This window comes from Tenrec ecaudatus, chromosome 4 (genome assembly GCF_050624435.1).
Source record: "Tenrec ecaudatus isolate mTenEca1 chromosome 4, mTenEca1.hap1, whole genome shotgun sequence".
In the NCBI taxonomy this organism is placed as follows: domain Eukaryota; kingdom Metazoa; phylum Chordata; class Mammalia; order Afrosoricida; family Tenrecidae; genus Tenrec; species Tenrec ecaudatus.
Genome location: NC_134533.1, coordinates 176730998 through 176744184, shown reverse-complemented (window position 1 = coordinate 176744184; position 13187 = coordinate 176730998). Strand labels below are relative to the sequence as shown.

Genomic DNA, 13187 nt, shown 5'->3' with positions numbered 1-13187 from the left:
AGGGAACTAACAATTCATCAGTTATTGACTCAACACAGACGTATGCCCCCTAAGTTGGCAATGAAAACTAGTGCAAAAGGAAAGAATTGCTACTGCTACTAAACAGCAACTATGCATGTACATATGGGGGGGGGGGGGTCTTCAAAAAGTTCTGCTCCTATTTCACATATACACCTTAACCCTTCCCTTATTTAGGTGTCGTTCTGCATTTACAACAGTAGTAAAAGAACAAACAAACACTATCCAGCAATGCTGTGTGTTAACGACGCATGGCTGGCAGGACATAATGCTGGGGTTGCAAAGAAAGGCTACTGCTGGCTGGGCAATAGGTAAGGTCATATGCCAGTTGGCTGGGCCATGATTCTGTGATCTGGCAATTGTGTAATGATGCAGCTGAGCAGTTGGTGATGGTCTAATATGACTATCCTCCATTTTCACATTCTGACCTGTGGAACCTTGTTAAGAGTGGAGTGAACACACATATACACGTATGTATATGCATGCATACACACACACACGAGTTTCTACAAGTTAATTTAAAAATTCCATTATTTTTCATTCCATTTTCCATGAACTTTTTGAAGCCCTCTTGTGTACCGGAATATATGTACACATGTGTGTAAGTATATCTATATGTACACACACATATATATATACACACATGTATTTTTAAATTTTTATGAAATTCTACAGACTACTAGATATATTTTATAGCATTTCATAAATTTTTTATATACTGAACCCAGATGACCTAAAATCCATTTTATTAAAATGAAAGGCATAATAGATAAATTTTCAGTTTGTATAATGGACAAAAATACATTAATTTTTCCTAAGAAATGCTATTCTTATACTATGACTTACAGATTTAGATCTTATGTTACATTTTTAAGAAAAGGATAAGTTCTTAAGAAAATATTATAATATCCGATAAAGTTAGAGTTGAGAGCATATATCATGCTGTCTAGTATTAGACTACAGAAGCACAGGTTTGTTTTTGAACTAAACAATTACAGGGAAAAAATGTCACTTGAATATTAGGATTAAAAAGGTAAAACTTAAAGTCAATCCTATTTGATTCAACGTTTAGTTTAAAACTTACTCTCAACTTGCACTTCATGATTATAAATAACCATATGAACTTGTAAAAGATGTCATTCTGTCTATGTATCAGTCAGTAAACTAAAGGATTGAATCAATTGACTTAAGGGAGTCTTCTGAAAATTTTAGAGCAAGGCTTAAGAAATAAGAACTATTCAGAAAGCTATTACTACCAGCTCAGGTAAAAATGTTTAAGATATTTTATTTAACTAACAATAATCAGTAACTTCGTATTTGAGTGGATTAGAGTGTATATGCTTCACTGAAAATTTTGTCATAGAACTATGCTGTCATTTCACATAAAACCTGCAGGCAAATTAGTATATTTTTAGAAGTTGAGAAGAATGAATAAGGATAAATCACCCGGAGTCATCAAAATATCTAGTATTAGTATTAGAAAAAGAAGTTCTTACCATCCATCTTGTCAGAAGTATCCTCTTTGATGAAAGAGCAAGCAAAGAACAGAGGAAAACTTAGTATATTAGATCTTATAATCTTATAAGTCCAAGAAAAAAATTTTAAAGATAGAATTCATAATACAAACATTCAAATTTCTTGCTTGATTAAACAAGATTAGGTTGGAATGTGAGCTAAAGATTACACCTAATGTACCAAAAATAGGGAATTTGAAACAGAAGAAAATACTATATCCGATTTTCATCTGCCTAGAGAAAGATTAGGGAAGCCCAGGCCCCACCCTGGATCCTTTTGATCGCCAGAGAAACGCCTTGCTATGGGTCTTTCTCCCAAACACGACCCACTTGACTTTTCTTTGGTAGCTGTAAGAGGCCTCAAAATTCTACAATTTGGTTCGTACACGATCATTCCCTAGAGAAGCTCAGAGCTTGGTAAATTTAACTGTGCTTTCTCTACTAGAGCTGTGGTGACAGTCTCAGAGGTGGTGTCCCTGGACAGAAACCCTGCACATGGGGATGCATTCCACGGTTGACAGACCACCAGCTGTGAAGCCCTTCACCCCACCCACCACCTCTGAGAAGAGAACTTTTAGAAACCTGAGTCTACATTCTTCTAGACTCCGCCTGATGAGACTTTTCCTCCTGGAAGATAGATACTGGACGGGCTTCCTCTACTGTGATAAACTTTAGTTGTGAATCCAACACCTTGGTTTGTGAACTCCTAAAGGTGTGGGTAGCTGTGGACGCCTGAAACCATCCCATCTGTTACCAACCTCCTTACTGGCTATTCCAAACCTCAAGTCACCTCTCACAGACACTTTGTTTACTCTCAGCAAATGATCCTGAATTCTGGAGACAGAAGTATCAACTTCCCCACTATTCTCTTCCTTTCTGCTACTCACCTTCTCAAAAAGCAAAGTCCATTGGAATCTACCTCTGTCTGCATTGTCGTCCCTTCTACTTCTGTAAAGCTGCCTATTGTGGATCTGTAGCTGACCTCTCAGCCCCCTCTAGAGATCCCATGCCTCAAGCCTTTCAATTTCAGCATGAATGAAAAATGATCTCCCTAACCTGGCATATTCAAAGTCTCTTTCTCCACTGATCCTTCTATTATGTGGAAAACTAACAAATGTCAATCCCGCAGATTCTCCTCTAACAGTTATGCTGCCTTAAAGTGCGCACATGGTTGATCTGGTCTCCCAGTAGATCTCCTCCCGCTGAGGTACCCATCACCTCTCACCCCTTACCCCAATGCAGGTATTAGGTTTCCTCACCAGTGAGCTTAGGGGCTTTACTGTGATTACCACCCACCTTGTGACTGATGTAACTCCTGACTGTGCACACTAATGGCTACCTATAAAAGTCCCCAAACAATAGAGACTCTCTCTCCTCCAGTTGGGTCCCCACTCCTCTGGGTCCCTCTCTTCCAGTCCTCCTCCCCACCTTCCTGATCCGTCCCTCTTCCCTCTCTCCTGTCCTCTCCTCCTACATCCCCACATGGCCTATCAGGAGAGGATGAGGTGAGCATGCCACCATGAAATGTGTGCAACTCCTTTATTTTAATCTCCCTCTCCCTTATTCTCCATGACTTTACAATCATCTTTATATAGTATAGTCGTACAATTGCGCCTACCAGACCCGTGGTTATTTGTTAGGGGCTGGTTCACCTCATACAACCGTAGCATGCAAACATTCAGAATACTTCCAACCTTAACAAAATTTTTTTCTTAACCTTGAATAGGTCATTAATGACTATGGGGCAAGTCAGTTATTACATAAGATGAATACCTACTTTTTCATGATAATTGAAAATGTATTTCCATTACCTTTATAAGTCTGATCTTTATTTCTCTGTGGGAGTTGGACACATTACATACCAACTTAGACAATACCAGGAAATAACAAGCAGTTAGCACTATGTCTAGTACATATTAACAACAAGATGGACAACCTGCTCCTCTCCCTCACTGTACAGCTGCTGAGTGTGGTCTGCTGTAACTCAGCATGTCTAAAGAAGAGGACTACCAGCACAGAGACTGCTGCGGGGCTCTTTCGTTGCCCGTCACCATTCAGATTCCGCCTCACTGCGTCCTCGACCAACTAAAATCTGGCACCTGCTCATAAGATACCACGAAACTATTTCCTTTCCATGCATCGAAATAACTTTTGTTTCCCCGAAGCAATCACAAAAGAATAGCACAATTTTACAAACTCGTAACTGTGCATACATATATCAAGGTTTCCTTAATGCAAATTTTTGATCACCTCCCATCACATCAAGCTTTTCAGAACATTCATATTTTTGCTGACAAAAAAGATTTAACATTTGGGGAGGGGCGCATTAGAAAAAGCAATTAAAGGGGAGATTATAATCATTCTCTAGAAGCTTCCTAATCTAATGTCTCTCTCAAGTTATATACTTTTATATCCCAACTGCCTCCTGAATATATCCAGTTTGATATCTTGGAAAAAGTGTAAACTCAAGTAGAGAAAATCCATCCCACTTTTATGTGCTCATTTCTTTCTAGCAACTACTAACAGACTGAGAGACTCGATGGGTGTGGAAGCAGAAACCACCTAAGCAGGGTACCTGGCAAGAACTAAGTGCTTACCGACAATGTTTTTATCTAATTGCTTTATGCTTTTGTTCAACCTTTCAGCCATCTAGCATGTGTTTTTATATGGTATGAATTCTGGCTAAAAATGAATTTTGTACCAAATAGTAAGTCAACTATCTAAACACCATCACTGGGTGGTCTACCCTTTCCTCATTCTTCTGAATGCAGCAGTGACAACTTTATCACATACTCAACCACATTCATAGCAACATCTCTGCACTTCCTATTCTGGTCCAAGGCCAGCGTCGTCCCAATAATCATTGCTTCACAATAAATCCTACTAAGTAGCAAGGAAAGCTGCTTTTCTGCCTTTCATTACCACTCCGGGTTCAAAACTAGAGTCTTAACATGTTTAATTCTACATATATAATGGTTTTAGAATATAGTGATCATAATATTGCGTCTTTCCTTCAAAAAATGTCTTAACAGTTCAAGTATCCATACCAAATTTTGACAGATTTTATAGTCTCTGTCTCTCAAATTTCTTAAATTGTTAATAAGTCTTTAAGGTTTAGGTCGCTAACTTGAATAAACAAGTCAAGGTTGTTTAAATGAATATTACTATATGAGATGCAAGTCTTTATTTAATTATTATTGTATAATAATTTTCTATCCAATCAACAAGCTTCTCTTTTAGTCCCAATAATCTCAAGGGTTTTCTAAAATGTCCTCTTTGCAAATTATGTTAATTTCTTACTCCTTTCCAACAATTATGACTCTCATTTTTATTTGTGCCTTGCAGTACAACACTAAAATAAGAGTGGTGGTGCCAGACAGCCTGATGCTAATGGACTATTGCTGATAAAACATATCCGATGCAAGGACATAAGAAAACTAGAAGTAGCATGATAAAGAGCATCTACGAGCCACTCTATTATGAAGACTTGTTCATTTGTACTCAAGGAGTTTTAGGAACCTAGGAAGATGACTGGGCAATTTTTCTTCATTGTCCAGTGGTATTCCTTCCTGCATGTGATATAGTAACAGCAGTACTAACACAACCACACTAATGACTGAATATTATTTTTATCACACTGCTAAATTATGACGGTCATTTTCTTCTTTAGGATGTCAACCATTTATATTCACACACGAAGCAGGATTTCTTTGTGTGTGTGCGTCAAATTTTGAAATCTCATGATTAAACACACAGGCAGTGAAACATTCTGATTATCTTCAAAGTTGTGAATGTTTCACACAGGTACAGAAACACAAACTAGAACATTAGATTCAAAGAGTTCACAATGAGTCCTTGAACTGCTTTATCTCAATATTCCAAATGCAGATCTTTTAAGTGCTCTGGTACATTGCTGCCCTTGCCAGAAGCCCCCAAACAAACACACAAACAGGAAAGGCAGGTGTCTCTACCAAGGGCACATGGATGATGTCAGAAACACAAACCCTGTGCTCCTCTTACTTGCCTGCTACCTGAGTCAAAATGAAGCAAACTTCAACAATTTCCACATCAAACTCATAAAAACTCACAGGCCTTGGAGAAAAGAGAAGAAATCAAGGATGGAGTGGGAAAAACAGGGTAGCAAGTAAACTTTTAAGAATAAACTCTGAAGGGGGGAATGGGGAGGGAGGGGGAAAACGAGCAGCTGATGTTAAGGGCTCAAGTGGAAGGCAAATGTTTTGAGAATGATGATGGCAACAAATGTACATATGTGCTTGACACAATGGATGTATGTATGGATAGTGATAAGAATTGTGTGAGTCCCCAATAAAATAATTTTTTTTAAAAAGAATAAACCCGAAGGTAAGGGAAAGATATGGTTGTGCTCTAATCTTTTCCCTGTGCATATCCCCAATCAGAATCACATCAGATTGTAATACATCCAAGCTTACTTACTAAAACACACAAGAATACGCTTGATACAATTGATATATGAAATGTTATATGCGAGCTGTAAGAGGCCCCAATAACAAAAACAAATAAGATACACAAGACAAAATGCATATAAAAGTGACTGAGCTCACGTTTCTAAGAGCAAACTACCAGGAATAAATTGAAAGTTACCTCTGCAGTTTATATATCCAAAAGTTCATAGCAATTTACTATACATTTAGGGTATATTATTTCAAATTTGGTTTATGTTAAGAGCAGTTTGAAGGGAAAGAAAAAACAAGCACAGACAGAGATTAGCAATATGGAAAACCAACCTCATAGTTTAAGCTGATGGGTGTAAATATATATTAAAACAAAAAAACCCCTGAATAGTTCAAAAAACCCTGAATAGTTCTTGAAATGTATGCTTAAGCTGTGATTAGACACAGAAAACAGTCCGTTCTCCCAGGTGTCTGAAAGGCTTTAACTTCTCAGTAGAAGAATAGAAGCAGGAGAAAGAAAGGAGCCTTCCCACACTTCCCTTAGGAACCAGTCCCTTTATAGAGCAGCATTACAGAGCTGTGCGAAAATTCTCCCAGCAAATCATGGCCTGAGAATGGTTTTGTTTTGTTTTCAATCAGTACGGGGAGGCAAAAAAACAAGTGGAAATGAGGCAGCTTAACTATGCAGAACTACGTCTTCAGTATGAGTATCTTCAATTAGCAAGAAAAGAATGGAAATCATTCAGAGAGCATCCTGCCTTCTCTGAGACCAGAGAGTCCTCTTCCATAACTGTCTTACCTAGTGATGCATAGGAGCCTGGATTCAGGGCACCTGCCCCCAAGCGCCCACTTCTCACAGACTGCCCAGCGACATGGTGGGCCTTAGCACCAGCAGCAGCATTCACATCAATGTCACTTCGGGAACGTTGCAGACTTCCTGGAAGGGAACTGGTTTTGCTACTGCTGGCTGACACTGAGGAAGACAAAGTAAAAGTAACTAATATTATTTAAATCACTGCCAAGCAAAAATATCATATCATTGCCGTCAAGTCAATGCTGACAGTGACCTCAAAGGACAGTCTAGAACTGTCCCATAAGGGTTTCCAAGGCTATTAATTTTCACAGAAACAGATGGCGACATCTTTCTCCCATGGATTGGCGAGTAGGCTTGAACTGCTAACCTTGTGGCTAGCAGCATAATGCTTCATGACTGGGCTACCAAGTCTCTGATAAATTACTGCAAGCACCATGAAAATGTTAAAAATTTGAACCCATCACCAGCTGTCCTGTGATGACAAATGGTCAATGAGGAAGTAGCGGCACAATGAACAATACCAGAAGTAATTTAAAATCAGAATGTCTGAGTTTCAATCCTAACGCAACTACAGTTCTTAATTTTCTTAGTGGGAAGAGAGGAGAAGAGTGACCAGACAATTGTAGAGATGATGCTTATAATTTATGAAAATTAAGCATTGTATTTGATAAATAGATGGTCACAGCTTGAATTTTAACTATCGTAAGTAATAAGAATAACAGTGGGGATAGATATACTTACTCATTCAATGTAGATGCTGTCACTCTTTAAGTAGTACAAAGTCAGTACATTTTTAAATTTTAGTTTTTCTGTTTAAAAAGCAATGAATTTTCAAAGTGTGAGTCACTATCTACCACCAGTGCTGTGAGTCAGTTCCAATCCATAGTGACCCAGCAGGACAGAGTAGAACTGTCCCACACGGTTTTCCAGAGTTGTAATTCTTTACAGAAGCAGACTGACACATTTTCTCTTGAAGAGGATCTGGTGAGAGCGAAGTGACCTTCTGATTGGCAAGCAGCCAAGTGCTTAATTTGAGCCATATCCCAATGAATAGGCAACGAAGTAAACTGGTGTGATATAAGCAGTATTTTTAAAGACATGAAATAGAATGAAAACAACGGTGTATCACAAGACTGGTTAAGTAATGCTCATGGAACTTCTGCATACAGTATCTGTACACACAGGTATAGTTTATAAGTGTGGTACTGAGTTACTATGAAATAACTTTTTATTGAGTCACACGAAGGCTGTTCAAAAGTTACACTCATATAAACAAAACATGCTGATTCTTAAAAAGGCATCTACCTCTCCCAGCCACAGTGGACGGATTTGCTGTAGACCATTTGGAAGTGAAAGGACGACTGCAAAGCAAAAGGGGAAAACGTTTGTTAGTAAGAAGACTAAATTCACCTGCTTTGATAACAATGACTTATTACTGAGTTTTCTGATAAAAACGAAAGTTAAAATGAGAAGTTCCCAAGATACTTCTAATATTGAATAATTTTACCAATCATTTTAGAACCTATCACTGACGATCAATGGTGTCTCAAAAGCAACAGTAGAAAAATGATGTAACTGGCAGTAAATAGAGCGGAGGGCAGGTTGCTTTTGTTCATCCTGGTCCTCAGTACAGATCACAGAAGACTCAACAGTAGCCTTCTCAACCACCTGTAGCTCAGGACATTTCACTCAGGAGAGAGCCAGAGTAATTTTCAGCACATAGGGAAGCTCAGCCTCACCACAGCCTCTCTCACCTAAGCCACCTGGTTGTGGTCACTGGCAATTCATGAAAGTTACCACATGTTTTGAGTGTTACTGCCTGAGGCCACACCAAAGAGGCTAGGAGCTAAGGAAAAGATTTCTCTCTGATTAGAGAACTTATAAGCAAATTATTTATCTAAAAAAACCCACTTTCTTATATTCTTAATTTATATTAAATGATAAGGGTACTTTAATTATATGTAACAGGAATCTGGAAAGTATATCTATAAATTGAAGAGGATGAAGAAGGGAAGGAAAACCTCCAAATTAGATTATGGCAGAAAATATTAAATTATCAAACAATACATTTGCTAATAGGCTACGAAATCTAACACTCTATTATTTTGATAATTGTTCACTAAAGTTATTACCCTCTTTGATTGAAGCAGATCACTTCAATTGAAAATTGCTAACCACCAGGGAAGTGGGAAGACCAGCTTGGCGATCTGCATCCATCAAGATCACTACCCCAAGAAACCTAGAGAGCAGTTCTAGTCTGTTACGTACCGGCTGCCAGGAAGAGGTATTGACTCGCTTGTAACCATGTTTAAAGAATCTGTACTAAAGGAAAGTTACTTATCTTTTTTTAATTATGGCTATCCCACATATGGTTCACCAAGAAATTGCTTTCACTTTACCTATGAGACTGTAAGTGGAAAAGCTCGGGTCCAACTCCAACTAGATTGAGACTCTGCATTTTAATGATCTCTTTGGGTGATTCATGTATACTTACATTAATGTTTGAAAATACTAAAATAAAAACGAAGAGGAAAAAACCACAAAGCCAGCTCATCTGAAATGAAGTGAATACTACAAAATTCAAATAGGATTTAAGATAAGGAATTATTCCCACAAGAATTATATTTTGAAATCAGACCATATCTACGTTGTTTAAAAATAAAACAGCATGCTACTGGGCTTAAGTACAGATCCTCTAATAAAACTAGGCCCACAAATTACAGGTCTTTCTAAGAGCCTCCAATTGATCCAACTTGGTGGAAATGTTCTATTTAAAATCATTTCAGGATCAAAATTCACTCTCAAGTTATCCACAATAAATATAGTAACACACACTAGAAGAGACAAGTCAGAAATAACTACCTACAAATTTTTCTTTCCTTTTCATGCCACCCCCCACCTCATAAGCAACTACACATACACTGGAGAAATAAAAACAGTAACAAAATTTGTGAAAAATCTGGTCTTTCACATAACATCCTTCACAGAGACTGTAGGAAAATTCCTACAATAAAAAATATAGTAGGAAAAAAGGATTGTAGGAAAATTCCATTATCTTTTCACTCCATGACCACAATGACTTCCTAAGTGCCCCCCCCCCCCGTGTCCTTTGTATGCACGCCCCGTACACATACATAGTGCACCACCCAGTAAGCAGTGTACTGTTTACTTAAGGGTCGGAATCGACTTGATGGCAATGAATTTTTAAAAGCAATCATACCATATATTCCCTGCTTTTTTCATATTGCAAATAGCTCATTTTGTTTTATGGCAATTTATGTAGTTTCTAGTGTTCACTGTTACAAAAATACTAAAATTAATATTTGTTAAAGTGTAATTAAGAATAGGTTAAGTTTATTGTAAAAGTTCTTGGTTAAGACATGTGCATTTTATTCTATTTATTTCTTCTTTTATTAATTTTAATGGAATTTTCTATTACTCATATATGAAATTATTTTATATGAAATATACAAATAACATATGAATTATTCTATGAATAATATATGGGTCAAACATATATGAATGACCCAATAACACCCACATCCATGTAAAGGCCACTGTCGTGGAGTCATTCATTCCGACTCAGAGAGACACTATAGGGGCTTTTGAGATTACACATCTCTACAGGAGCAGGCAGCCTCTTATCCCTTGTGCAGAGCCACTGGTTAGTTTGAAATGTTGACCTTGTGGTTTGCAACCCACACTTAACCAACAGCACCTGGAGCATTTATTATTGCCAATCCTTTCTCAACTATCTCGCCCCATGTAGACAGGCACACTGAAGTAGAATATGGCCCCTCAAACAGAACTGGAACATCACCGTCCCTAAAAACTTAGGGATGTTATTAAGTATACAACCTGAGTTCAAATCTCCCAATTGCCTCAATATTATTAGCTATTTGCTGACATCAAGAGGCCCACACATCAAGGATGCTTCTTAAATCTTTTTTTTAAAACTATAGGTCCTTCTACCTCTAGCCCTCCAACTGATTTTGATATGGTTTCAACAACGTAATTGCTATATAGCAATATATGTGTATAGAACAATTTTAGAACAGAACTTGGGCGGATGCCGAGGTGGAATTTCCTTCCCCTCTGTGTAGCTGGAGGAGGTCAAATGTAGCCTCCACCATTTCTCCGACCGTAATATTGCACGTAGTTATAGGGAAGTGAGTTAAATACTAGATAATTTTGTTCCCTGGAGGGATTTGTTGAATTTGAAGATCGGTAAGAGGTGAGGAAGAAAAGTAGTAGAGATGTCATTAGTCATAGTGTGTTGTGTAAGAACCCTGAAGATGATTCCTGGATTTCCATGACTATTCCCTAAAATAGGTTACTTACTACTGTATAATATTTAATACACTTAAATATGTATATGTAGAAGACACATAAACTAAATGTAATTTATATATAATATGAACACATCTAAATAGATATGTAATATACGTTTAACTGAAATTACATTCATGTATATGTGTATGCATAAACATACACACACATACAAATCAGCGCTTCTCAATCTCTTTTACAGATAGAGCTACACTAGCAACTACCCCTTCCTTTAGATAACAGACCAAAGAAATTAAGGACACTTAAATCAACACCTTTTAGCTTTAAGCCAAAGCAAGCGGATGTCCAACCCTTCCCCATAAGTAATCATGGTGACCCCATTATGTGTGGAGTAGAAATGTAGCAAAGGGTTTTCAAGGCTGTGGCCTCTGAGAAGCAAAATGCTACTTTCAGCCCATCTCCTGAGGCACCTCTGGGCGGGCTTGAACTACTAATCTTCTGGCTAATAGCTAAGTACTATCCTCAATATGGATTGGAATCAATTCAACAACAAGTTCAGTAACTTTGGAGAGCAGAGATAAAAGAATCAGTAATGATGACATATGTGAACCTTACTTGAGACTTTCCTGTGAGCTGGAGGAGGACCTGTCTGATTGAGGAAGAGATGCCACGCTGCCAGAACTCTTTAAGTAAGTTTGAAGACTCTTCTGATAAGACGGCTCAAGGGAATTATACAATGTCTCAGCTTCACCGGGAAAGTGGTTTCTAAGACCCATATACGTCCTGTGAAACAAAAAGAAAATGAAGGGAAAATACGGGACATGATGCAACAGTCTCCATGGTTAGACATGAACCAGGAAAAGTGTGTGCACTCAAGAAGAGGGGGCAAGTGCACAAGCTTCAGACACAGCTCCCCTGTGGGATGGAATAAACATGCCCTCAAAAGGAGACTTCAGCGCATACTGTGGTACGGCTGTGCTGCTTACAGTTTATGTGGCCTTGAGAGAACAGCACAATCTCCAAACCTCAGCTACCTTCTACAGAGGTAAGGCCAATTTTGTAGAATCCTTGTAAGGATCAGAAAATAACATAAATGAAGTACCGTATGTCACAGGATATGGAAAGTCTGTCAAGTTAGGGTATTGGTACAGATTTCCCCCCCCCACACACACACACCAAGGTGCAGACTGAATGGAGAAAAATCAATCTCGATTTTATTACAATTCCTTTAAGACTAAAGAATGTTAAAAGTGTCGTAAAATATATACTATAAACTTACTTTCTTGCCTCCACTCTGGCTTCAGCATCAGCATCATGAATTCCCTTCTTAATTGTTTCAACTAAGACAGCTGCATGTCTATACAATAAACACATGATTAGATTCATGCACCAAGGTATATTTTACACCACAAGAATACTGCCTGTAAGAGGGGGCTTTCAGGGGCAAGGGAAGCACCATGATTTAGTGCATTATAATAAATCTAAGACAGCTGGATTATTCTATGAATTTATCCCATATATATTTCATTTATATATGGTTTCTTTCTAATAATTCATTTACTATAAGTATGAAAAATGTTTTGTATGGAATCCAGATACTGAATTAAAATACAGTACTCAAATTTCATTGTAATTAAAAACAAAATAAATAAAACCTCCTACATAGTTTCTCAGAAATCTACTCTCTGCAGAAAACAATTTAAGAGTATAATTGCTTATGAGCTTACTAAACTGAACAGCATCAGTCACCAAAGAGTTGAAATAAAGCCTGAAATCATATCATGCTTACATTAAATTTTTAAAATTCCATTTTTAAAGAATAGGTTGTAACAGGATAATATGACTTAAAGGTATCCACAAAAATGGAAAATCAGCTATGTACCCAGTGAAATACAGGTACTTCCAAGCTTCATGCTCGAAACTAATGAGAAATATAGCCATACAACTAGCCGGTGACCTGCTGCTACCCACCCATTACCTTCTGTTCATCTCAGAGCTTCATTAAACTGTCAGTATATCCTTGATCAATGAAGCCTGAAAACGAGAAACTAACCAACAAAGTGCCTTATAATATTCCTCTGAAAGGATGCTCCTTCTTTCCTTATTAAAATAATTCTT

At 37.7% G+C, this 13187-nt stretch overlaps 1 protein-coding gene across 2 annotated transcripts in view; it reads right to left on the bottom strand.

The window, feature by feature from the left end:
- Positions 1-13187, bottom strand: part of CLASP2 (cytoplasmic linker associated protein 2) — a 174822-nt gene that overhangs the window by 61403 nt on the left and 100232 nt on the right. For both annotated transcript variants that reach the window (XM_075547082.1, XM_075547084.1), the window contains exons 15-18: positions 12349-12426; positions 11685-11852; positions 8085-8140; positions 6765-6938 (exon numbers count right to left, since the gene is read on the bottom strand). In XM_075547082.1, the coding sequence (XP_075403197.1) occupies positions 6765-6938; positions 8085-8140; positions 11685-11852; positions 12349-12426 (476 nt within the window). The remainder of the gene's footprint in view (positions 1-6764; positions 6939-8084; positions 8141-11684; positions 11853-12348; positions 12427-13187) is intronic.